This window comes from Harpia harpyja, unplaced genomic scaffold (genome assembly GCF_026419915.1).
Source record: "Harpia harpyja isolate bHarHar1 unplaced genomic scaffold, bHarHar1 primary haplotype scaffold_224, whole genome shotgun sequence".
NCBI classification, from domain to species: Eukaryota; Metazoa; Chordata; class Aves; order Accipitriformes; family Accipitridae; genus Harpia; species Harpia harpyja.
The window spans coordinates 39,741-65,977 of record NW_026293223.1 but is presented as its reverse complement, the minus strand read 5'-3'; the positions used below and the strand labels follow the sequence as shown (position 1 = coordinate 65,977).

Below are 26,237 nucleotides of genomic sequence, written 5' to 3'. Positions count from 1 at the left end.
CCATACGAGATGTTGCAATGGGTGCAAGACCCACAGGAGACATTGCAACGGGTGCAGGACCCACAGGGGATGTTGCAATGGGTGCAGGACACATTGCAATGGGTGCAGGATCCAGACGAGATGTTGCAATGGGTGCAAGACCCACAGGAGACATTGCGATGGGTGCAGGACACATTGCAACGGGTGCAGGACCCACAAGGGACGTTGCGATGGGTGCAGGATCCAGACGAGATGTTGCAATGGATGCAGGACCCACAGGGGATGTTGCGATGGGTGCAGGATCCATACGAGATGTTGCAATGGGTGCAGGACCCACAGGAGACATTGCGATGGGTGCAGGACCCACAGGAGACATTGCGATGGGTGCAGGACCCACAGGGGATGTTGCGATGGGTGCAGGATCCATACGAGATGTTGCAATGGGTGCAGGACCCACAGGGGACGTTGCAATGGGTGCAGGACCCACAGGAGATGTTGCAATGGGTGCAGGACCCATGGGAGACATTGCGATGGGTGCAGGACCCACAGGGGACGTTGCAATGGGTGCAGGACACATTGCAATGGGTGCAGGACCCACAAGGGACGTTGCGATGTGTGCAGGATCCAGACCAGATGTTGCAATGGCTGCAGGACCCACAGGAGACATTGCGATGGGTGCAGGACCCACAGGGGACGTTGCAATGGGTGCAGGATCCATACGAGATGTTGCAATGGGTGCAGGACCCACAGGGGATGTTGCAATGGGTGCAGGACCCATTGCAATGGGTGCAGGACCCACAGGAGACGTTGCAATGGGTGCAGGACCCACAGGACACATTGCAACGGGTGCAGCACCCACAGGAGACATTGCAATGGGTGCAAGACCCACAGCCACCCCTGCTAATATTATTGAATATTTCTTTGCTGTTGCAAATGTCTTCAGACGAATAAATCCTGCCGCACGCCGGCCCCAGCTGCACCCCAGCACCCTTCCGAGCCTTTCACTCTTCCCCCCCACCTCTGAGATCCCCCCAAAATTTCATCACCCCCCCCGCAAACGATGCACCCGCAACACATTTTGCCCAGTGACCCAGGGGGAGCGAGGGGGAAACTGGTTTGGGGTTTTTTTTTCAGAGATTAATCAGAAATCTCCCTTATGGCAATTCCTGAGAACTGCGCGTCTCCTTGCCAAAACCTTATCTGGGATTCGAAAAAAAAAAAAAAACATCAGGAGGAGCCAAACGTCTCCCGTGGCCCGAAATCTGCTTTTTCGGAGACCTCGGGGGATTACGGATCCGCTTTGCTTTGATAGGCAGAAAGTTGGCGGATTCCGCCGTGTTTACGGGGTGGGTTTTTTTTCGTGGTGGAGGGCGGGCAGGAGGGCTGCGTGTTAAAAGAAGGGGCAGGATGCGACAGAAAACCCATTTCTCGGTGGCTGAGCTCGTGTCGGTGTCTCTTTTTTCCCTCTTCCCACCTTTTCCCAGGGAAATCAGGACGCGGCGAGATATCGAGGTAAGAGATTTTATTCCCACTGCGAGCAGCCATCGCTCCCTTCAATCCTCTCGCTTGAAATCGCTTAAAATGCACGGATTCGAGCAGTCGCTCTCCCTTCAAATGCCTTAAAAATTGCACAAATCGAGCAGAAATGCTCCTGAAAAAAGCCCCCGATTCAGTGCAAAGGATTGTCCTGCTCCAGATCCCGAGTTCGTTCCACAAAATGCACACGTGGGTGCTCATCAAATCGCCTCGTGCATCCTCCATCCTGCCTCAGTTTCTCTTTTTCCAGCCAGGAAAACACCTAGGTTGTTTTTTTTTATTTTTTTTTCACCAAACCCCCTCCAATTTATGCCTAGCTTTGCTCCGAGGGGTGATTCCCATAGGCAGGACCCCTGGGTTCGGTCCCCAGGTTGAGGCAAAATGGGACGAGTAAAGGGTTAAAATACACTCAGGAAATCTGATTTTTTTCCCAACTTTCGGTCAGCAATGAAAACAAAAACTTTTCTAGGCATGCAGTTCTTTAAAAAATGGTCAAAATAATTCAACTCCAGCACGTCATGGGGCAAAAATGCCGTGAAAAGAGGTCGGCTGGTATTTTAATGAGAACCCTTTCACCTCCGGAGCATCGTTGGGCTGTTTCATCAGTTTGTTGGGTGGGTTTGTTTTTTTTTTTTTAATTTTTACAGAATTTTGACAATTTTGCAAGAGCTGGGATGAAGCCCTCTGTCGCTTTCCTGCTCCTGACATTAGGTAGGTTTGAAAAAAAAAAAAATACAGTTTTTTTCTGAGGATGCTGCTAGATGGAAAACTCACGGGTGATGGTTGTTCCTGGGTTAATATTCCGCGTCTCGTCTCTTTTCCAGGAGCTGTGATGAACGTCCAACCGGTGCAAGAAAAAGGTGGGTATTTGGGGTGCGGGTTCTTGCATTAATACATGGTATTTCCACCCAAAATGGCGTCGTTCAGTTCGGGAAGCGAGAAGGGAGCAGAGCTTCCTCGTGGCTACGTCGTGGGTATATGAAAAATCAAACGTTCTATTTTTGCCCCGTTTGCCCTCAAATCTGGGTGTACCCCATGCAATTCCCATGGGGCAATTCCCTTCAGCCCCGCTGTCACCCCAACCGTTGGACACCCAAGAGAAGTCAACGCCATTTTTAGGTAATCTGAAGCAAAGTGGTCCCATTTAAAATCAGGAATCCCAAATCTGGCAGGCTTCACCCCAAAATGCATGAGGTTGGGGGGGGGGTGTCCCCCAATACCTCAGCCTCTGCCTTCCTGCAGCATCCCTGCTCTACCCCTACGGTCTGGAGCAGCATGACCAGAAGAACCCCAAACTTGATGATGGGTCATCGAAGAAGATCTCCCTCGCCGTGCCCTTCACCTTCTACGGCAAAGAGTACCGAACCCTTTACGTACGTGAGCCAAAATTCCGCTTCTTCCTTGCGTGTCTCTCCATTTTCCGATTCCGCTCCCCTTTTGGGTTTTTTTTGCTCCCTTTTCCAGTCCGTTTTGTCACTTGCCCCTCAACAAAAATCTACCCATTCATGGGGTTGACGTGGTTGCCTTAATGCAAGGGTTGTTTTGTTTTTTTTTTTCTGGTGCATCAAAGCATCCTCGTATGGTTGGTGGGTCTCGGGAGGAGAACAACACCCTTCTGGAGCAGTGGTTGGGAGGTCCATGGCCAACTTGAGGGTGTTACATCCCACCCCTCCCCTCGTTTTGACAGAGCTGTAGATGCAATAATGACCTAAACACCTCCAATATGGTGGTAGAGATGCAGAAGTCAGCGGTAAGACCACATCTGGGTCCGGTGTCCATCTCCAGGGTACCACAACCAAGCCAAGGTGTTGACCCCGCGACAGACTTCCAACATAGGTTGCCGCCACCCTGGGCTTGACCCGGTGTCTTTTGCAGGTGAACAACAACGGTGTGATTTCCTTCGACACCCGGGTCAACCAATACACCCCCGACCCCTTCCCCCTGGCTGATGGACGCACCTTCGTGGCCCCGTACTGGGGGGACGTGGACAACGTGAGGGGAGGGGATGTCTTCTACCGAGAGACCACTGACCCCACGCTGCTGGCACGCGTCACCAAGGACATCAACCAATACTTCCCCAAGATCCCTTACACCGCCACGTGGGCTTTCGTGGCCACCTGGGACCACGTGGCCTACTACGGCTCTACCACCAATAAGGTAAGGTCCACGGTCATGACTTGATGGCCAGATAAGGTCACACGCATGAAAAATTAGTTAATCCCACCCCGACTCGGTGCAGAGACGAGCACGTGGCCGCAGGCGGGCGCGTTTCGGAGAGCCAAGCGAATCATGGCCTCAAATCCGTCATCGGTTCGGTGACTGAAGATCTAGACAAGCCGAAACCAGAGCTCTGCTGCAGGTGCTCAACTGGTTGGCCTTCGCCACCCATCCGTTCGCTCTCGCAACCCATGTGTTGGCCTTACGACCTGCTCATTGGCTCTCATGACCCACTTCTTGTCCTTATGACCCAGTTGTTGGCCTTACATTCCATTCGTTGGCCTTCGCGACCCACTCGTTGGCCTTCGCGACCCACTTGTTGGCCTTTGCGACCCACTCATTGGGCTTCGCGACCCACTCGTTGGCCTTCGTGACCCACTCGTTGGCCTTTGTGACCCACTTGTTGGCCTTCGCGACCCACTCATTGGGCTTCACGACCCACTTGTTGGCCTTCGCGACCCACTCATTGGGCTTCGCGACCCATTTGGCCTTCGCGACCCACTCATTGGGCTTCGCGACCCACTCATTGGGCTTCGCGACCCACTTGTTGGCCTTCGCGACCCACTCATTGGGCTTCGCGACCCACTCATTGGGCTTTGCGACCCACTCATTGGGCTTCGCGACCCACTCACTGGGCTTCACGACCCACTCGTTGGCCTTCACGACCCACTCATTGGGCTTCGCGACCCACTCGTTGGCCGTCGCAACCCACTCGTTGGCCTTCGCAACCCACTCATTGGCCTTCGCGACCCACTCGTTGGCCTTCGCGACCCACTCGTTGGCCTTCACGACCCACTCATTGGGCTTCGCGACCCACTCGTTGGCCTTCGCGACTCACTCGTTGGCCTTCGCAACCTATTTGTTGGTCTCATGACCCATTTGTCGGCTTTACAATCCATTTGATGGCCTTCAAGACCTCTTTCTTGGCCTTCATGTTCCGTTCCTGGCCTTCACGACCCATTCGTTGGCCTTCGCGACCCACTCGTTGGCCTTCACGACCCACTCGTTGGCCTTCGCGACCCACTCGTTGGCCTTCGCGACTCACTCGTTGGCCTTCGCAACCTATTTGTCTGTCTCATGACCCATTTGTCGGCTTTACAATCCATTTGATGGCCTTCAAGACCTCTTTCTTGGCCTTCACGTTCCGTTCCTGGCCTTCACGACCCATTCGTTGGCCTTCACGACCCAGCCATTGGTCCTTGCCACCCATTCATGTGCCTTCATGACTTTTGAGGTAAGCGTGTATCCTCCGGTCCCTCTGTCCTACCTGCCAGCCCTGCGTGGGTACACAAAACCCCATGGAGCTCCCCAACTATCCTTAGTCATCCAGATATCACATCCAAACCTTCACTCCCCAAATAATTCACTTTTTTTTTTCTGCGTTGAAAGCCAGTTTTTCCACTACACTGTTCCTCTGGCCGCCTCGTGCAGAGAAAGAGCCTGTGGTAGAGCACCAAAAGTACTCGTCTGAAGGTAGACACCAAAAAACCAACCCGATTGGGCCATACCCCGCCAAGATAGCTTCCTTGCACAGCTCCGGGCAAAGAGTCTACACCCGCGTGCAGCCCTCAGGGTTAAATCCCATCCCTACCTGCTCATCCCACCGCTGACGGTGGCATCTCCTCCTTCCTTTTTGCAGGGCAACACCTTCCAAGCCGTCCTGACCACCAACACCAAGACGTCCTTCATCATCCTCAATTATTGGGATATCCAGTGGACTACCGGGGCAGCAAGTGACGGTGACCCCGACACAGGTCTCGGAGGCACCGCGGCCCACGTACGTGGGGTTGAAGGAAAAGCAGAGGGAAAAGGGACGAGTTGAGGAATGGGGGGAGGACGTTGACCAGTAATGGTTTTTTTGAGATAACACCAGATTTGCTGAAGGAAGCACTTTGCCCCACCACGTTTTTGGGGAAAAAAACCACTGAAGGTAGGACTTTGGCCCATAATTTTTTTGGTAGAAGACGATACCGAAGATAGGTTGGCCCATAATGGTTTTGGGGGACACCACCAAGTTCATCCAAGACTGGAAGTTGTCCTCTACCATTTTGGGGGACAACAACGTCGATGCTAGGATGGTGAGCCACAATATTTTGGGGGGAAAACACCAGGTTCACTCATAGTAGGAGGTTGTCCCATACCGTCTTCTGGGGACAAAGATGACGAAGGTCAGAGATCGGCCCGTAACATTTTTGGGAGGACAATGCCAGGTTTGCCGGAGGTAGGAGGTGGGCCTGTCGTGGTTTTGGGGATGACATCAGGTTCGCCGAAGATCGGAGGTTGGCCCCAACACTTTTTGGTGACGACGATGTTGAAGATCAGAGGTTGGCCCCTAACGTTTTGGGGGGCCACCACCAGGTTCCCTGAAGATCGGAGGTTGGCCCGTAACATTTTTTGGGGCCACCACCGCCAACAGTAAGAGGTTGTCCCATGCCATTAATTCCTTGGGTGGGGTTAACCCTCTGAATCCTCCATTTTGACCCCTTTTCCAGGCCGGCTTCAACAGCGGAGATGAAACCAATTTCTACAACATCCCTGGCTCCCAGACCGATGCCATCATCAACATCACCAAGACCTCCAACGTCAACGTCCCAGGGCGTTGGGTCTTCCAAGTAGACGACTTTAAGGTGACGGGTGTCCCCACGGAGGCGCCCAAGGTCGCCAACAGCAACAACTGCTGGTTGTAGGTTGGGGTTTTGGGGTGGAAACCTAGAAAAAAAGGGGAGAATTTGAGAATGGCTTGGAAAAGCGGTTCCTCCTCTTGAGTTCTTGGTTTCTCCCCACAGATAAATCAAAGCGTCTGCGGCGGAAGGACCGTCCCCATTGTCCCCGGCCCCATCATCCCCCCGTCACACGCGGAGGACGAGGTCGCCCAGCGGGACGCATCAACCTCTACAGGAGCAATAAAATTGCAGCTGAGACATGGCAGCTCCTGCGTCGTCTTCATTTCTCACGTGTGGCCGTGTGCTTTGAGGGGGTTTTGGACTAGGTGTGCATGAATTTGTCTTTTTTTTTGGCCTCTTTGTGCATTAATTTTTTTTTTTTGCACTCTATGTGCATGAATTTATGATTTTTCGCCTTTTTCATACACAAATATATGGGGGGGGGGGTGTCTGTATGCACCAATTAACAATTTATTGCCCTCTGTGTCCATAAATTTATGATTTTTTTTTTTTTTTACATCACGCACGCTTTTATGACTTTTTGCCCTCTGCAGGCATAAATTTGTGATTTTCTTTGCCCGTCTCTTCATGAATTTGTGATTTTTTTTGCGCTCTATGGGCATAAATTTATGATTTTTTTTGCCCGCCTCTTCATGGATTTGTGATTTTTTTTGCCGCTCTATGGGCACAAATTTATGATTTTTTTACGTCTCTCCGTGCATTTATGATTTTTTTATGTCTGTGTGCACGAATCTATGATTTATTGCCCTCTGTGGATGAATTTATTACTGTTTTCACTCTCTGTGCATATATTTACGGTTTTTTGCCCCTCTCTCTGTGTGAATTTATGATTTTTTTAATTCTAGCTGTAAGATTTATGAAGTTTTGCTTTCTGCTTGCACGAATTTATGATTTTTTTTTCCCTCTGTGTGCACAACTGTATAATTTTTGCCTTCTGTGTGCATAAATTTATCATTTTTTGCCCTCTACGAGCACAGATTTATGATTTTCTGCACTCTGTGTGCATGAAATATGTTTTTTGCCGGTGTGCATGATTTTTTTTGTGCTCCGTGCACAACTTCTTAATAATTTCTTGTACTCTATGATGTCATGCATTTATGATTTTTTTCTCCCTCTTTTGCAGACAATGCCAAAAAATTATTTCCAAATGCTCTGGGCTCATTTTATTTGTAATAATCCTGGATTTTTTCTCCCATTTATGGGCATTTTCCTGCAGGGACGTGAGGTCAGGATTGCACCAAGAGCCCAAGTGACTAATTTTGGCGAAAAATACAAATTTTACAGGAAAAAAAATCACCTAAAACCCCACAAATTTGGGATTTTTTCCCTAAAGAGGAATTTTTTCCGTAAAGGGGAATTTTTTCCCTAAAGAGAAAGTGTTTTTGCACAATGCACACGCACACGACATGTGCACGCTGCGCACGACACTTGGGGCACCCACAACACGCTAGCGTGCACAGCAGAACACGCGTGCACACAACACGCTACACGCTAATGTGCATGACACACCTTTGCACGTCAACGCACGCGTGCACTACACGCAACACGTGCGGGCAACACGCCCATCAACGCGCACGAAGCGTGCACGCGTGTGCACTACACGCAACACATGCGTGCAACACCACAACACTACGCACACTAGGTGTGTGCATGTGCACAACACACATTTGCACACCACACAACACGTGTGCAACACAACACGTGTGCAACACAACACGACACACACTAAGCGTGCACATACGTGCACTACACCCAACACACGTGCAACACAACACGTCAACACAGACTAGGAGGGCACACCAGGCGTGACCGCGTGCACAACATATGTGTGCGACACAACACAACACTCACTAGGTGGGCACGCAATGTGCACAACACACACGTGCAACACAACACGACACTCGCTACGCGTGACCACGGGTGCACAACACACATTTGCATACCACGCAACACGTGTCCAACACAACACACCACACATTTGCATACCACGCAACACGTGTCCAACACAACACGTGCGTGCAACACAACATTCAACACACACGAGGGGTGCACACATGTGCACAACACACAAACACACAACACCCCCCCCCATGCCCTTACGTGACACAACACACACGACTTGGCACAAACACCCCCAAAATGTTGCACCCGCAACACGCTCCGACACGACACAACACACAACTCGACACAAACACCCCCAAAAACGTACCCGCAACACGCTCCGACACGACACAACACGCAACTCGACACAAACACCCCCAAAATGTTGCACCCGCAACACGCTCCGACACGACAACACACACACAACACACAACTTCACCCCCCCCCCACCCTGGCCCTATTCGTCATCCCCCAAAAGGGACTTTTTTTGAAAAAAAACCTCCCTCCTCCCCCTCTAGTGCCTTTTTTTTGCCTTTTTTGGCCCATTATCGCACCCTGTTTCTGCAGAAAAATATCCCCACCCTTTCGTACCCCTCGCCCCCGCTTGTAATTTTGGGGCAATTTCAACCACACCGGCAAAAAAAAAAAAAAAAAAATCCCTATTTAGTAATTCAGACCTTTTTTGCCATTTGCATCAACCCCTGGCCCGGCTTTAATCAAAACAATGTTTTCCTCCCCATTTTCACCTTTTTTTCTCGCCAAAAATGATGTCAAAGCGCTGGGTGGGTCAGTCCCCTGGGGTCGTCTGTATTTGTCTTTTTTTTTTCCCCTTTTCTGCAAAAAATTATAAAGGGAGAAGCAGCAGTCGCCTGCCCTGGCATTGCTCTTGGCATTTGCATCGAGGATTTGAGGACAAAAACGGAGATTTTGGGGCCCAGATAAAAACCAGAGGCAGGTAAGGTTAAATATATATAAAAATAAATATATTTCTTTCCAGAAAAGAGCCTGACGTGTGAAAGTAAGTCTGGACATTCCTCAAATATCCCCCCAGCCTTGGGTTTTTTCATGGTAGTAGCTGAATTTGACCATTTCTGGGGGGATCTGGGGGGGGGGAAAGGGGGAGGAAGGGGGAGAGAAGGGAAAAAGGGGAGGAAAGGGAAAAAGGGGGAAGAAAGGGAAAAGGAAAAAGGAGGAAAAAGAGAAAAAAGAGGGGATTTGGGGGGGGGGGGGAGAGAAAAGGGGAAAATGGGGCAAAAAGCCCCAAGGGAAATAGGGAAAAAGGGGAAGAATGGGAAAAGGAAAAAGGAGGAAAAGGAGAAAAAGAAGGGATTGGGGGGAAAGAGAGAAAAGGAAAAAAATGGGGCAAAATAAACAAGGGAAATAGGGGGAAAAGGGAAAGAATGGGGCAAAATAAACAAGGGAAATAGGGGAAAAAGGGAAAGAATGGGAAAAGGAAAAAGGAGGAAAAGGAGAAAAAGAGGGGATTGGGGGAAAGAGAGAAAAGGGAAAAATGGGGCAAAATAAGTGAAATAGGGGAAAAGGGGGGGAAAGGGAAAATGGAAAAAAGGAGGAAAGGGGAAAAAAGAAAAAGAGAGGAAAGGGTAAAAAGGAAAAGAGGGGAAAAAAGGGGGGGGAATGGGGAAATAGGTAAAAAAGAGGGAGGAAAGGGGGAAAAAGCAAATATGCTCAGAGGGGAGTTGAATTTTGTAAAAATTTGTGAGGACCCAAATCTATCGTCCTGGGTCGGTTTCCATGGAGATGTGAAGTGATTGGGGGGGGGGCGGTCCTTGGATGGGGGGGAGGGCACGTGTAAATGCCCCCCAAAAAAGCAGATTTTGGGACAGGTGTAAGTGCAATAAAATAATGACTTTGGGGATGAGTATGAGTGAAAAAAACCCAGATTTTTGGGGGTGTGTGTGAGTGGAAAAACTAGAATTTTGGGGCAAGTGCAATAAAACTTATTTTGTGGATGAGTGCAAGGGCAAAACCCACAGATTTTGGGGGATGCATGCGAATTCGAATGGAATAAAATGTTAAATTTTGGGACGTGCAAGCGCAATAAACCTCAGAATTTTGGGCCATGGGCAAACAGAAATGCAATTTAAAAAAAAAACAGAGAATGTGATCTTTTTCTTACCTTCATGCAGCCATGGATGGCAACCCGGGCCGGGGAAAAGTTGACGTGCCGCTGCGGGTCTGGACCGTCGTGTTATGGGGTGAGTTCAAACAGGACAGAGAAATGCAGCATAACCTGTAAAATTCCCCCCCCCAAAACGTGAATTGCCTCAAAATAAGATTTTTCCAGTCCAAGAGGCCATATTTCGCACCCCCCTCCCGTGCAATGATTAAGAAGAGACAAAATCCCCCCCACCCCGTGACACGTAGAGGGGAAACCAAGAGGCAAAGACCCCACCCAAGACAAATTTTGGGGCGGATTGGTTGAAAATAAGGCAATTTTCTCCCTGGTTGCAATCCAGCACCAGCCATGGTCCTTCAGCATCATGTCTTCAAATTGATAGTCCTCTCGATCGATACTCCTTCAAAATAATTTCTTCAATTCAATATTTGTTCACATTGACAGACCTTATTTCTCCAACTTGATAAGCCATCAAATCAACAGTCCGTCAAATCAATAGCCCATCAAATCAATGTTAATTAAAATGGTTATTTCTCCAAAATAATATCCCATCAAATCAATAGTCCCTCAAATCAAGAGTCCATCAAATCAATAGTCCCTCAAATCAAGAGTCCATCAAATCAAGAGTCCATCAAATCAATGTTAATTAAAATGGTTATTTCTCCAAAATAATATCCCGTCAAATCAATAGTCCCTCAAATCAAGAGTCCATCAAATCAAGAGTCCATCAAATCAATGTTAATTAAAATGGTTATTTCTCCAAAATAATATCCCATCAAGTCAATAGTCCCTCAAATCAAGAGTCCATCAAATCAATGTTAATTTAAGTGGTTATTTCTCCAAAATAATATTCCGTCAAATCAATAGCCCACCACATCGCTGTTCCTTATCCACCAAGATTAAATCGGGTGCCACCTCAAGCCCAACTTGAGTCTTGGTCCCCAGCTAGGGTTGCCAAATCCGACTTTATGGATGATGAAGGCACTGATGGCAAACTCTCCTCTTCCTCGGGCTTTTCTAGGTGTTTTTTACTTGCTCAGCGTCGCTGCGTCGGCTCCACATCACCTGGGGGAAGACTTTGTGGTGGCCTTCATGCAAAACGGTTTGCAGCAGACCCTCAACAGCGACTTCAAGCTGCTCATCACAGGTTATTCGCCCTTCACGTCTGTAACCATCTCCATGAAGAAGCCAGGCTTGAGGATGACGGTGCAGGCGACCACAGGCCAAACCATCCTGGTGAAGATCCCACCTCAAGCGGAGATGGTGGGAAGTAAAACCTTTGACAACACCGTGGTGGTGAGGGCCAACAACGCCATCTCCTTGGTGATGGTCAATGAGAAACCCACCTCGGTTGACTCGGCCGTGATATACCCGGTGCACAACTGGGGCACAGAGTACCACGTTGTGACACCCAACGTGGGCACTGACCGCTACGGCGAGTTCGTGGTGGCCGCCTGGGATGAGCCCACCGCGGTTGACGTACACCTCAAAGCCGCGGTGACCTACCAAGGCCGGTCTTACCCCCGGGGCTCAGTGCTCCCCATCAGACTGGAGCCCTTCCAAGCAGCCCAGCTCCAAAGCCCATCCGATATGTCCGGCACAAGGATCGTTGCCCAAAAACCCGTAGCCGTCTTCACTGGCCACACTTGCTTGGCCAGGTTCGCCCACTGCGACCATTTGGTGGAGCAGCTCCAGCCTGTTTCCAGCTGGGGCACCACCTTCATCGTGCCGCCGTTGCCTTTCGAGACTCAGTCTGATATCATCTACGTCTCCACCTCCCAGCCGACGCGCGTGGAGTCTCAACACGGGGTGACCAAGTCCGTTCGGGAGCTACGGCCCAGCCGGTCAACGCTCTATGGACTCCAAGCCTTAAATACCTTGTACCTCTCTGCCAACGCTGGCATCCAGGTCATTTTTTTTGCCGACGGAGGTAATAAAGATGCCATCTCTTACGACCCGTTTTTTATGACCATCCCAGATGTCTCCAGCTACTGCCACTCCTATAAAATCTTTGCCCTGGAGGGTTACGATAATTACGCCCTGCTGATCGCCAAGACCTCAGAGACGTCTGGAACGATGCTCAACAAAATGCCATTGAGAAACGTCGCGTGGAAACCTGTCCCGGGCACCGATTACTCCTGGGCCGGGCAGAGTTTGGGCAGTCAATTTGCCGTCCATACGGTGGAGCACAAGACGTCTCCCTTTGGGTTGCTCAGCGTAGGGATCCGGGAGCAAAAAGCCTACGGGTCGGCGGCTGTTTGCGACAGTGGTGAGTGTCCCATGGCCACCTCCAGCCCCCTTAACCCCCTTTTTGCTTCCCTGCTGCCCCCTCCCGAAAGCGTGGTTGCAATGCGAGGCAAACTCACGCTTTTTTAGGAGTCAAAATTTAGTCCTCCAAGCCGGGTGTCTGTAAAATCCCCTTTCCATCCCCATAGCTGATAAACGCGGAGCTCGCATCTTCAAAAGTATCTAAAATTAGCTGGTTTGAGCTGAAACTCAAGGTTTTGTCTTGTAGTACAGGGATAGGCAGGTCTAAAAGGGCGTAATTAATCCAACATGGCTTTGGCCCGTTTTAGGAGAGGATATTACTTCTATAAATATAGCATCTATCAATAACCTATGAGGAAATAATCTATAATTAAATTAAATAAATTTTAATCTGTAAATCAATCATCTGTAATTAGACAATCAATGAAAGGAGCCTCAAGCGATCAGCCCAGATGTTCAAGTCTAAGCTTAAGGTGGCTAAACCCACCCGGGATAAATTTTAATCTATAAATAATCTGTAAATCAATCATCTGTAATTAAACAATCAATGAAAGGAGCCTCAAGTGATCAACCCACATGTTCAAGTCTAAGCTTAAGGTGGCTAAATCCACCCGGGATAAATTTTAATCTGTAAATCAATCATCTGTAATTAAAGAATCAATGAAAGGAGCCTCAAGCGATCAACCCACATGTTCAAGTCTCAGCTTAAGGTGGATAAACCCACCTCGGATAGATTTTAATCTATAAATCAATCATCTGTAATTAAACAATCAATGAAAGGAGCCTCAAGCAATCAACCCACATGTTCAAGTCTAAGCTTAAGGTGGCTAAATCCACCCGGGATAAATTTTAATCTGTAAATCAATCATCTGTAATTAAAGAATCAATGAAAGGAGCCTCAAGCGATCAACCCACATGTTCAAGTCTAAGCTTAAGGTGGCTAAACCCACCCGGGATAAATTTTAATCTATAAATAATCTGTAAATCAATCATCTGTAATTAAAGAATCAATGAAAGGAGCCTCAAGCGATCAACCCACATGTTCAAGTCTCAGCTTAAGGTGGATAAACCCACCCGGGATAAATTTTAATCTGTAAATCAATCATCTGTAATTAAACAATCAATGAAAGGAGCCTCAAGCGATCAACCCACATGTTCAAGTCTAAGCTTAAGGTGGCTAAACCCACCCGGGATAAATTTTAATCTATAAATAATCTGTAAATCAATCATCTGTAATTAAAGAATCAATGAAAGGAGCCTCAAGCGATCAACCCACGTGTTCAAGTCTAAGCTTAAGGTGACTAAACCCACCCGGGCTAAATCCCAGCTTTAATATAGTAGAGAACTGGAGGTGCTGGTTGACCGTCTTCGGTGACGGCGATGCTTGCGCTGTCCCCGAGGCCCCATCTGGCAGCGAAGTCCTCCCCCCAAATAATCGCGTGTGATTTCTTCCAGATCCCTGCCAGCTCGTCCAATGCCGCGTGAAGGAGACGTGCAAGATGGAGAAGGGGGAGGCCGTGTGCGTGCACGACTACATGGGAACCTGCATGGGGTCGCAGTCCCTGGAATACCACACCTTCGACGGGATGACCGTGGACGTCCGAGGCGGTTGCACCTACACCATTGCCAAGTATTGCGGCAACGATCCCACCCTGGTGCCTTTCGTCGTGGAGGAGAAGAAGAGCGAAGGCGATTTTAAGGAGTGGTTGACCAACATCTACGTGTACTCCTACAATATCTCCATCCACATAGGAGAGGGAGGTAAAATCCAGGTGGGTTTTTCCAGGCCGTGGCGGCGTTATTCTGGAGAAAGCCTTTTGTGCCAAGTGGAAGCGGATAAAACATCGTGGCGGGCGAGGTTGAAACCAAAAAAGGAGGAGAACCACCGAAACCACGGAGTATTGGGAAATTTTGCATTACAAATCAAGACGTGGCAAAGGAGAGGGTGCTTTGCACCTGGCTCGAGGTGTCTTTAATTAAAGCGTGCTTGCTTTTTGGTTAGCTTCAAGAAAAAGGCAATTTTAAGGGTGCAACTCTGCTGTAAGCCTGGATTTATCCATGGGGTCCACTAGCCATGGAGATCTACCACAAAAAGGGAGTCTAAGCGAGCTGTAAGTCTGTTTTACAAGGTTAGACGAGGTTTCTCCCAGCTGTAGAGTTCAGTGGTCTTAACATAAACGAGATTTTAAGCTCAGAATTTGAAGGAGAGGGTTTTCCCATGGCGCATTTGGGTTTTGATCTTTTCCCGCTAAAGCTTATTGCGTATCTACAGGACGCGGGGCAAAATTGCTGGTTTATGCTGATAATTGCTTCTTCCTGAAAGAAATTTCTTTTTCTGACTGTATCTAGATGTTTTTTTGGGGTTGTGACCTCTTAGCAAAGCCACCCCCCGATGAGATTGAACCCTTCTTTTTCTCCTTTCCCCCAAGGTCAACAACAAACCCACCAGCCTACCAGCCACCCTGGAAGCGGGGAGGATCCAGATCTCCCAAAACGAGGGTCGGACCATCCTGCAAACGGATTTTGGGCTGCAGGTGACCTACGACGAAGACTGGGCCATAATGGTGGCGGTGCCCAGCAGTTATTTTGGGGGCACCTGTGGACTCTGCGGCAACTTCAACGAGGACTCAGAGGACGAGATGACGCTTTCTGGTGGCACTCAGGCTTCCAGTGTGGAGGATTGGGCTGAGAGCTGGCGAGATCCCTCCTGCCGGGATGATTGTGAAGACCAGGAGACGCTGCAGGACACAGCAGGCTGTGGTGAGTTCAGATGGGGGGGGGGGGTCCCTAAGCATTTTGGGGGAGAAAGAAGGGGATCCACACAGGGATCTGGCCACGGGTGCCTGAGAGCTGCTGCCCAGCCCACCAAGTTGATGCTTGTAGGCGTCAACCAACATTGCCAGCATTGGGGAAGGGTTGTGTTGCTCTTTTCATGCCAAACCACCCCAAAACGCACCTTATCTGACTTCAGATGTCCGTAACGCACAGAATTACGGGGGGGCAGGTTCCTGAGGGCCACGCCCATGGGATATCTCGGGGACTCTGAATCACTTGCGGGCATCAACCGAGCCGACGTAGGAGCCTGATGTCCCTCTAAGGAAAGTGCTTAGCTCATCCCTTGCGTTGCCCTTTTTTTTCGAGACCTTCTTCTCATCCCCACAGCTCAGAGATGCCCCAAAAACAGCCACTTCGAAGCCTGCGGGACGGCGTGCCCTGCCACCTGCACCGACCCCAAAGCCCCCGCGTCCTGCAGCGAGCCGTGCACGGCCAGCTGCCAGTGCAACGAGGGCTTCGTCCTCCACAATGACTCATGTGTCCCAGCGGAGACCTGCGGTTGTTTCCACAACGGTCGCTCCTACAAGGTCCGGGAGGAATTTTGGGAGGACGGGAGCTGCCAGAGCCGGTGCCGATGCGAGGCAGGGGGGAAGGTGGCTTGCAAGAAGGCTGGGTGCAAGGCCCATGAGAAATGCGTCACGGTCGACGGCGTCCCCAAATGCCAGGCGAACCAGTATTTTACCTGCATCGGGACGGGCGATCCTCACTACACGACCTTCGACGGGTTGAAATACGATTTCCAAGGGACGTGCGTCTACCAGTTCGCGGCCCTCTGCGCTCAGGACCCCAAACTGGTCCCCTTCACCGTCAAGGTGGAGAACAACAACCGGGGCAGCAAAGCCGTGTCCTTCACCAAAGCCGTCACGTTGGAGGTCTACGGCAACGTCATCAGCATGAGCCAGGAGCATCCGCGCAAGGTCAAGGTAGGTGTCCGATGAGGACCTCGTGCAGCTTGCATCTAAACTGCTTATTTGCTATGTTTTCCCCCCGAATCGCCCTTTTTTTCCTCATGCGCACCACTGTGGAAGCATCGGTTTCTGTCTGCCGTCTCCAGAGGGAGCCCTGAGGAGCTAGGTTGGATTTAAACACCTTATTTTTAAACACTTAAAGAAGTTCATACAAAAAAAAAAGAAAAGAAAAAAACCCCTACAATTTGTTTATGGTGTCCTGGAAACAGCCAGTTTTCACTCTGGCAGACTAAGCGAGTGAAAAATATCCATGAATAATAGCAAAAATACTTCCACATTCAAAAGCATCCACTTTGCTTGACGTCTTCGGCTTCCTTTTTTTGCTCCCACGAGGCTTTCTGAGTTTAGATTTCCTTTCTTCCTGACAGCTGCAAACTGACTCAATTAATTTGGGAAAGGTCCAATTCTCGCCTCGTTTTAGCCAAAGTGTTGCACAAAAGGGTTAGCTACAACTTTTCCACTATTTCTCTCGCTGAACGATAATATTTTCCACTTAATATAGAACCCTATGCCTGGAAATCCTCTTCATGCGAAAGGTTTTTGCAGAAACACCTGAATCTCAAGAGATTTGCATTTTTTATGGAAGTTCTCCTCATCTAAAGTGTTGACCGAAAACACCCCAAACTCGACTGATTTGAATTTGCCCAGAAATCCTCCCCGTGCAAAGGGGTTTGCAAAAACGCCCAAATCTCAAGGGATTTGCATAGTTTTTACAGAAACACCCAAATCTTGAGTAATTTGCATTTGCCTGGAAATCCTTCCTGGGTTTTGCAGAAACACCCAAATCTCAAGCAATTTGCATTTTGTCCAGAAATTCTCCCCACGCAAAGTGTTTACCAAAACCACCCCAAACTTGACCGATTCGAATTTGCCCGGAAATTCCCCCCGTGCGAAGGGTTTTGCAAAAAAAAACCCACTCGCATCTCAACCGATTTGCATTTGCACGGAAATCTTTTTTTGCAAAAAAAAAAAAAAAACCCCGCCCCAAACTCGAGCGGGTCGCGCGAGCCGTTTGCTAACCGGTGCCACCGCCGACCTCTCCACCTTCTCCAGGTCAACGGCGCCTTCGTGGAGCTCCCGTTCACCCAGAAGGACCAGTTCGAGCTCTACCACAGCGGCGTCCACGGCTTCGTCCGCACCGCCTTCGGCTTGCGGGTGAGCTTTGACTGGTACAGCTACGCCCGCGTCATCCTCCCCGACGACTACGCCGGCGCCGTCTGCGGCCTCTGCGGCAACGCCAACCGCGACGCCGACGACGACTTCGTCACCCGGGACGGTAAACGGGCCGCGGATGAAATCCAGTTGGCCGATAGCTGGAAGGTGGGAGACGTCCCCGGCTGCTCGGCCGGTTGCGTGGGGGATTGCCCGGTGTGCGACGAGAAACAGAAACGGCTCTACCGCGGCGACGGCTATTGTGGGGTCATCGCCAGAGCTGGGGGGCCCTTCCGGGCTTGCCACCACGCCATCGACCCCACGCCGTTCCTTGAGGATTGCGCCTTCGATGCCTGCCACTACAAAGGCCACCGGGACACGTTGTGCAAAGCCATCGCCGCCTACGTGACGGAATGCCAGAGCCGTGGCATCGACGTGGAGCAGTGGAGGACGCCGTCCTTCTGCGGTGAGCCGGGGCCAGAAGGGGATTCCCCCCACACACACACACATGCTTGGCCATAAAAATAAGGTTTCGAGCCCAAGCGCCCGCTCTTGGCTTTGCTTAGAGCCAATGGAAACACAAAACGCTTCCAAAATTGGGTTTATTTGCCCTTTTTCCAACATCGCCTTGCGATGCAATTAGCTTATCCTCTCCCTCCCCAGCTCCAAGGCCAAACGATGAGTTAACGTGCAAATACGGATGTGGGGAAATCCTCTCCAACTTGCTTCCAAAGCAAAATTAATTCCTTCCTTCATGCAACGGTGCGAAATAAATCCCCATTGCCTTCCAGATTCTTCCTTGATGCAAGGAAGGGGAATGCAAAATCAGTCCCCATCGCTCTTCGGAGCGATATTGATGCTCAACCACTCAAGATTTGTTCGGATTTGCACCCTAGGCTTTGGGCTGATGAAAGAATAGGATTTATCTGCCCCATTTTCAACCATTCCTTCCAGAAAAATTATTTTATCCTCTCCCTCTACAGCCCCGAGGCCAAATGATGAATGAATTTAGATGCAAATACGGACGCGGGAAAATTTCCTCCAACTCATCTCCAAAGCAAAATTTGTTCCTCCTTCATGCAATAGAGCAAAATAAATCAGTATTTCCCTCCGCGCTCCTCCTTCGTGCAAGGAAAGGGAATGCAAAATAAATCCCTATTGCCTGCCACGTATTTCATTAATGCAAGGAAGGGGAATGCAAAATAAATCCCCGTTGCCCTCCACGTATTTTATTAATGCAAGGAAGGGGAATGAAAAAGAAATCCCCATCGCCCGCCACGTATTTTATTAATGCAAGGAAGGGGAATGCAAAATAAATCCCCATCGCCTGCCACGTATTTTATTAATGCAAGGAAGGGGAATGCAAAATAAATCCCTGTTGCCCTCCACATATTTTATTAATGCAAGGAAGGGGAATGCAAAATAAATCCCCATCACCCGCCACGTATTTCATTAATGCAAGGAAGAGGAATGCAAAATAAATCCCCATTGTCCTTCATGTATTTTATTAATGCAAGGAAGGGAATGCAAAATAAATCCTTGTTGCCCTCCATGTATTTTATTAATGCAAGGAAAGGGAAGGCAAAATAAATCCCCATCACCCGCCACGTATTTTATTAATGCAAGGAAGGGGAATGCAAAATAAATCCCCATCGCCCGCCACGTATTTCATTAATGCAAGGAAGGGGAATGCAAAATAAATCCCCATCACCCTCCAGCGTGATATCGATGCTCCACCACCAAGGACTCGCTTGCATCTGCCCCCCCCAAACTTCAGCGCAATGATGGAAATACTCACCCTGACGCTTTCAGCCGCAAATCCAAGCCGGGGCTTCATATTTTCTCCTCTGCTTCTCGCAGGCCCCTCCTGCCCCCCTCATTCGCACTACGAGCTCTGCGGGAGCAGCTGCCCAGCCACGTGTCGGGTCCGAGCCGTCCCCGAGGGCTGCGCGCCGACGCCGTGCACCGAAGGCTGCTTCTGCGACGAGGGCTTCGTCCTCAGCGGCGACGAATGCGTGCCGGCGGGCGAGTGCGGCTGCGAGCACCGGGAGCGCTACTACAAGAAGGGCGAGGAATTCTACGCCTCGTGCCGGGAGAGATGCCGTTGCAAAGCCAACGGGGTGGTGGAGTGCGAGGAGGTCTTCTGCAGCGCCCACGAGGAGTGTCGAGTAGAGGACGGGGTGCTGGGGTGTTACCCCGCCGGCTACGGGCGGCTGGTGGTGTCTGGTGACCCACACTACGTGACGTTCGACGGGCGAGCCTTCGACCTCCAGGGCTCCTGCACCTACGTCCTGGCGCGGCTCTGCAAGCCGGAGCGGCGGCTGACGAACTTCTCGGTGTTGCTGGAGAACGACGTGGGCGGCCGGGGTAACGTGGCCCTGATGAAGAAGGTGGTCATCTCCATCCACGGGTACACGGTCAGCATGGAGAGGGGACAGAAGTGGGAGGTGACGGTAAGTTGGGAGGGTCTCGCGCACCTCGTGGGTGCGCGAGCGCGTGCAAAATCCCTCGGTGCGCACCTGCATGCAAAAACCCCTCGGCGCGCTCATCCGTGCAAAATCCCTCGGTGCGCACCTGCACGCCAAAACCCCTCGGCGCGCTCGTCCGTGCAAAATCCCTCGGTGCGCACCTGCACGCCAAAACCCCTCGGCGCGCTCGTCCGTGCAAAATCCCTCGGTGCGCACCTGCACGCAAAAACCCCTCGGCGCGCTCATCCGTGCAAAATCCCGCGCGCATGCAAAATCTCCTGGTGCGTGTAAAATTCCCCCACTCCAATAAGTCAGGATGTCCCTGTCCCTCGGTGCACACACGTGTGCAAAATCCTTCGGTGCGTGCAAAATCGCCCGGTGCCTGCGTGCAAAATCCCCCCCCCCGGTGCCTGCGTGCAAAATCCCCCGATCCAGAAGTTGCGACGTCCCTGCCCGTCGGTGCAACATCCCCTGGCGCGTGCGTGCACGCCAAATCCCCCGGTTGCACGCGTGCGTGCAAACCCCTCCCCATCCTACGTGCGCGTCCCAGGTGGACGGGGAGCGCTACACGCTGCCGCTGGTGACGGAGGACAAGAAGCTACGGATTGGCCAAGAAGGGAACAACGTCGTCCTCCAGTCCGCCGCCGGCCTCCGGCTCCTCTACAACGTGGCCACCTACCTCCTCGTCACCATCCCCGACTCCTACCGGGGTCGCGTGTGCGGACTGGGCGGCAACTACAACGGGGACCCCGGTGACGACTTCCAGTTGCCCGGCGGGTCGCTGGCGCAGAGCTCCGAGGAATTCATCACCTCCTGGAAGGTGCCGGTGAAGGACGGAGCGTGTAGCGACGGCTGCGACGGCAAGGCTTGCCCCGCGTGCGACGCCGCCGACGCCGCTCCCTACGGCGCCGGCGACTCCTGCGGGCTCATCCGGGATCCGGCGGGACCTTTCGGGCCGTGTCACCCACGGGTGAGCCCGGTGGAGTATTTCAACCACTGCGTCCACGACGTCTGTGCCGCCAACGGCGCTCGTGACGTCCTGTGCCACAGCCTCCAAGCCTACGTCGCCGCTTGCCAAGCCGCCGGGGCCGAGATCGGCGGGTGGAGAACGACCGCTTTTTGCCGTAAGTGCTCCGGAATACCTCCGTGGAGCCACTTCAGCTCCTGTTTTCCTCCAAAGTCACGTTTTCCCCCAGAAAAAATCCCCCAATTTTGCAAGCGTGGCTTTTTTTTTCCTGCTTTTGAGGCAAACTCGCCTTCGCTGTCTGGACCAAGGCAACGTACGAATGACCTGTGTAATATCACGCAAGGCTGCTTTTTGCTTAACTCCCCCCCAAAATCTGTCAAAATCCGTCATTTATTTTTAAACCTCCCCCCCAAAAGCTCAATTTGGGGCTTCAATCACCTATTTCCCACCCAAAACACCCTGGAAGAAAGAAATTCCAGCTTCCCGCCTCCAAAACATCAATATTTGCGTCCAATGAGTTCGAGATGGACATCCCTCTACTTTGCCTCGAGGTGCTTAGTGCTACACAAATGCTTTAACTTGGATGTTAAAAGCGGGATTCAATTGGCTTAACATCTTTTGGAGCCATCAGAGATGCCCAAGACCATTGGTCAGCCATGGGGATGCTCCACTGGGTCCGGGAAAAATGGTCATAATTTTTTGGGGGTGGAAATAATGGTAATTCTCTCTTTTTTTTTTTTTTTCCCAGCCCTCTCCTGCCCACCGCATAGTCACTATGAGCTCTGCACCCGTACCTGCGACTTCACCTGCGCCAGCCTATCCGTGCCAGCCCCGTGTAGCTGGACGTGCTTTGAGGGCTGCCAGTGCGATGACGGTTACCTCTTCGATGGAGAAGCCTGCGTGTCCCTGGAGCAGTGCGGCTGCACGCACCAGGGACGGTATTTCAAGGTAAGGTTGACCATCGAGGCTTGGCGTCGGCGGTTTTGGTGGAAATCGGGTTGAGGAAGGAATGTGGGGCGGGTTGTCCCGTCTGGGTGATGCAACCGGTTTGGCAATTCGGTCTTCTAATGAGGTGGGTTGTCCTGACTAGATGATGGAACTGGTTTGTGGCCTCAATCTTTGATGAGTTGGGTCGTCCCATTGAGTTGACGCAACTCACTTTGGGTCTCAATCTTCAGTGAGGTAGGCTGTCCCATCTAGACGATGCAACAGGTTTGGGGAATTCTTTGGTGAGGTTGGTTGTCCCATCTAGATGATGCACTGGATTTGGGGATTCCATCTTTGATGAGGTTGTCCCATTCAGTCGATGCAACTGGCTTTGGGACTCGACCTTCAACGAGGTGGGTTGCCACTTCGTTTTAAGGACACACGTCTAAAATAATGCAATTAATAACATCCTAAAATGCGTATTTTGCTCTGCTGGACCGGGGGAAAAAGGACAATTAGTCCACTGAGTTTCACAAATTCCACCTCATGGTTTTTCTTCCTCTCTCTGGGATTTCTTCCCCGCCTGAAGGTGGGAAATTCCTCCCCAAATTTGGAGACGGCGTCCGTGTGGATTAACCTCTGAGCCTTTCCTTTCCAGGCGGGCGAGACCATCATCTCCAGCAACTGCTCCAAGAAATGCAATTGCCACCTCTCCCAGGGACTTGTTTGCGAGGACATACGGTGTCCGCCGGACGAGGTCTGTGCCACGCGGGACGGGGCACAGCGGTGCGTCAAGCGGGAAGGCCAGTGCCGGGTCTCGCCGGGGGCCTCCTTGACCACGTTTGACGGCGCCGGCGGAAGGCTCCTCGCCAGCGGCACCTACAAAGTCACCGCCCTTTGCGACGAGCAGTCGCCCAACTGGTTCAAGGTGGTGGTGGACGTCAGCGAGTGCCGGGACGACAGCATCCCGGCTGCCGTGGCCGTCTTCGTCTTCTTCCGCGAAGCTTTCATCACTGTGAATAACAACATGGAGGTGTGGGTAAGTCGGGGCAGGGCGCGGGCAACCCTTGCGGATGAGCGAGTTGAGTAATTAAATTAAGGCGTGGAATCGGGGTGGGATTTATCTCCTCTTCCCTTAGTGGCTCTTAGGCGTTCAACCCAATGGTATCCTTGTGCCGTACTATTTTTACGGGGCGGTCTTGGATTTTTTTTTTTTTTTTAACCCGTTTCTGGCGGTTTGCCTCGCTGCAGGTGAATGGTCTTTTCACCCGCCTCCCAACCGCGGTGTCCAAAGCCATTTCCTTGAGCGCGGTGGCAGGGAACATCACCGTCTCCCATACGTCAGGGATGGATGTGCTCTTCAGCCCCAGCGGGGAGGTGACGGTGACCGTAGGGGCCGCCTTGGTCAACCGGCTCTGCGCTCCCTGCGGCAACTTCAACGGCGACCCCAGCGATGACCTGAAGCTGCCTGATGGCCGGACCGTGAGGAACATCGCAGAGGTTGTTGATGCCTGGAAAGCCAGGGATTTCGCGGGATGGTGAGTGACCCCAAAAGACCCACCCCCCCCAAACCATGGGCTGATATTTTTTTTTTAAGCCTGGGCAAGCAAGAGGGTAGGGAACAAGCTCCGTGGGGCATCAACGGGTTGGGCTAGGCGGCATGCGGAAAGGACTTCTCCATCTTCTTTGGTTTCATCCACAGCGACTGACACACACAAACCCAAGGAAATTATTCCGGTAAGTGACTCTTGTCCTTCTTTGCTGTCACATCTCACACTACAAATGCTCCTGCAGCCCCGTGATTGGATAAGGCTTAGTTTGTTCGACCCTCCCTAATTAATTACCTGAATAATTGGGGGTTTCTGGCGCCCCAGCATGGGCCAGACTTAGACGCGTGTGAAGAGTAGACACCCGATGCCTTAGCTTCGATGGCAGCCATCCTGTACAAAACGGCTCTCGACCAAAATCACGATGCCCAGGGAAGTTTTCTTTGTAGAAAGAAAAACTGAGACAAGATCAAGCTGAAAAAAAATAGTTCTTTGGTGCCTCATGGGATGCCTTCTACTTCGTTAAGCTGCTCGGGTTTGTCCCCATGAGAAGCAGAGTCAAATATAGAGTGAGTGCTGAATTTAGATAGGTTTCACCGAGCATAGAATGGTCTTGCTGAATATAGGGTAATTTTGCCCAATAGAAAATAATCTTGCTGAACACAGGGCTTTCTTGCAAAATACCGAGCCATTTTGCCGAATATAGGGCAACTTTGCCAAATATAGGGTGATCTTGCCTAATACAGTGCGATCTTGCCGAATATAGCGTGATCCAGCTGAATATAGGGCCATCGTGCCAAATGGAGAGCAATCGTGCTGAATATAAGTTGCTCTTGTTGAACAGATAGTGATTTTGCCAAATAATGAGCGATCTTCCCCAGTATAGAGCCTTTTTGCCAAATATAGAGCTATTTTGCCCAATATAGAGCCATTTTGTCCACTATAGAGCCATTTTACTGAACCAATATAGAGCCATTTTGCCCACTATAGAGCCATTTTGCCCACTATAGAGCCATTTTACTGAACCAATATAGAGCCATTTTGCCCACTATAGAGCCTTTTTGCCCACTATAGAGCCATATTGCCCACTATAGAGCCATTTTGCCCAATATAGAGCCATTTTACTGAACCAATATAGAGCCTTTTTGCCCACTATAGAGCCTTTTTGCCCACTATAGAGTCATTTTACTGAACCAATATAGAGCCTTTTTGCCCACTATAGAGCCTTTTTGCCCACTATAGAGCCATTTTACTGAACCAATATAGAGCCTTTTTTCCCAATATAGAGCCATTTTGCCCACTATAGAGCCATTTTACTGAACCAATATAGAGCCATTTTGCCCAATATAGAGCCTTTTTGCCCACTATAGAGCCATTTTGCCCACTATAGAACCATTTTACTGAACCAATATAGAGCCATTTTACTGAACCAATATAGAGCCATTTTGCCCACTATAGAGTCATTTTACTGAACCAATATAGAGCCATTTTGCCCAATTTAGAGCCATTTTGCCCAATTTAGAGCCGTTTTACTGAACACAGAGCAACCCCAAAGCCACCGCTACAGGGCAACGAAGATCTCCCCAACGGCCATCCCATCTCCACCTTCTGCTTGCTTGCCCGCACACCTCGCCCCTGCGCACCCACCGCCTCCCCCTCCCTCCACCACCTTCCCCAGCCCCGCCGCATCGCGCTGCCTGTCCTGCACGGCACCTCCGCACCACCGCCGAACCCCAAAACGTGCCCCAACCCAACCATTTAACCCTTGCTTCCCCTCTGCTGCTGGCTACGAGGATGCTCCCGAGCGAAACCGGACAAGGTCGCAACAACAGGGTGGTGGGTGGGGAGGTAACTGCAAATTTTTGGCGACACCCATGACGTGGAAGACGAAGCCAACAACGCCGCAAGGCAGTAGCCAGGCTTGGGAATTTTTTGAGCGCGATCCCACACCCGAGGACAAGATCGGCCCCGTAAAACCACGGTCGCGCTGAGCAAAACTCACCTTTGGGGAAGACGCAACGTTCTGCGATGACGAGGGTGAGGAAGGGCTGTTGGTTCCTCTTCCAAGGGGGGGCCCTGACGGCTGCCCGCGTTTCGTTTTTTTTTCAGCCGCGCCTCCAACCTCGTGCGGATGGAAGTGGAAGCCCCCGTCTACCCTATGCAGTAGGCGAAACCACGCGGGGGACTGATGCGAGAGGACAATTTCCGCACGCACGTGCACACCAGTTCCCGCGCTTCTTGTAAATATTTTTGCGGAGGTTTTCGTGCCTCTCGAAGCACAAACCGGCGTCTCAGGTTGAGTTTCTGCAAGCGCAGGAGGAAAACCGGCACTGAGCTATGATGGGCGCCTACAGCACCAGGTCGCACGGCCTTAAATACCTGCAAAAAAAAAAGGGCAAACGCTTGATCTGGCCTCAAATGGTGAGAAAAAAATGGTGTATTTTAAAGACCTGATCTACTTCAGGTAGAGCGCAAAGCCGAGATGACCCGTCTGCTCCGGAGTGGCCTGAAGGAAAGCGAGATAAACACCTCAAGCCGAAATAAACATAAAATTGAGATCCACAGACCCAAATCCTAGCCTTTTTTCTCCAGAAAACACTATTCCCTTTGACTGTTTTCAGTATAATACTGCCTGCTCTTGGGTAATTCAATAAACCCTTTTTACAAAGTT

The 26,237-nt window shown here is 50.9% G+C and overlaps 2 protein-coding genes and 1 long non-coding RNA gene across 6 annotated transcripts; 2 read left to right on the top strand and 1 right to left on the bottom strand.

Annotated features, from left to right (window-relative positions):
* The first annotated feature begins 1,336 nt into the window (after positions 1–1,336).
* Positions 1,337–6,653, top strand: LOC128138277 (alpha-tectorin-like). The gene is made up of 8 exons (XM_052779571.1): positions 1,337–1,491; positions 2,163–2,226; positions 2,340–2,375; positions 2,758–2,888; positions 3,391–3,672; positions 5,372–5,509; positions 6,225–6,415; positions 6,519–6,653. The coding sequence occupies exons 1-8, from the start codon at positions 1,387–1,389 to the stop codon at positions 6,520–6,522; spliced, it is 951 nt and encodes a 316-aa protein (XP_052635531.1). The 5' UTR covers positions 1,337–1,386; the 3' UTR covers positions 6,523–6,653.
* On the bottom strand, positions 6,239–24,036 carry LOC128138278 (uncharacterized). 3 transcript variants are annotated; one of them, XR_008233981.1, is made up of 3 exons: positions 23,864–24,036; positions 10,435–10,548; positions 6,239–6,441 (listed from the first exon to the last, which is right to left on the bottom strand). It is a non-coding gene; the product is annotated as an uncharacterized LOC128138278 (long non-coding RNA). The 3 variants fall into 3 exon arrangements; XR_008233982.1 differs by lacking the exon at positions 23,864–24,036 and adding an exon at positions 19,456–19,537; XR_008233980.1 differs by lacking the exon at positions 23,864–24,036 and adding an exon at positions 11,329–11,462.
* Positions 8,966–26,237, top strand: LOC128138276 (IgGFc-binding protein-like). 2 transcript variants are annotated; one of them, XM_052779570.1, is made up of 14 exons: positions 8,966–9,252; positions 10,445–10,513; positions 11,456–12,703; positions 14,158–14,474; positions 15,132–15,462; positions 15,865–16,460; positions 17,559–18,123; positions 19,518–20,110; positions 20,676–21,249; positions 21,841–22,040; positions 22,678–23,058; positions 23,271–23,557; positions 23,722–23,756; positions 25,676–26,237. In XM_052779570.1, exons 2-13 carry the CDS (start codon positions 10,447–10,449, stop codon positions 23,726–23,728), a joined length of 5,166 nt encoding a protein of 1,721 aa, XP_052635530.1. In that variant the 5' UTR covers positions 8,966–9,252; positions 10,445–10,446; the 3' UTR covers positions 23,729–23,756; positions 25,676–26,237. The 2 variants fall into 2 exon arrangements, with proteins under 2 accessions (XP_052635530.1, XP_052635529.1); XM_052779569.1 differs by lacking the exon at positions 23,722–23,756.

Coding starts and splice junctions, on each gene's coding strand:
- LOC128138277 (XM_052779571.1), top strand. CDS start 1,387: ATGCGACAGAAAACCCATTTCTCGGTGGCTGAGCTCGTGTCGGTGTCT. Junction 3,673..5,371: donor ACGGCTCTACCACCAATAAG/GTAAGGTCCACG, acceptor TCCTTTTTGCAG/GGCAACACCTTCCAAGCCGT. Junction 5,510..6,224: donor TCGGAGGCACCGCGGCCCAC/GTACGTGGGGTT, acceptor CCCCTTTTCCAG/GCCGGCTTCAACAGCGGAGA.
- LOC128138276 (XM_052779569.1), top strand. CDS start 10,447: ATGGATGGCAACCCGGGCCGGGGAAAAGTTGACGTGCCGCTGCGGGTC. Junction 14,475..15,131: donor GAGAGGGAGGTAAAATCCAG/GTGGGTTTTTCC, acceptor CTTTCCCCCAAG/GTCAACAACAAACCCACCAG. Junction 15,463..15,864: donor GCAGGACACAGCAGGCTGTG/GTGAGTTCAGAT, acceptor TCATCCCCACAG/CTCAGAGATGCCCCAAAAAC.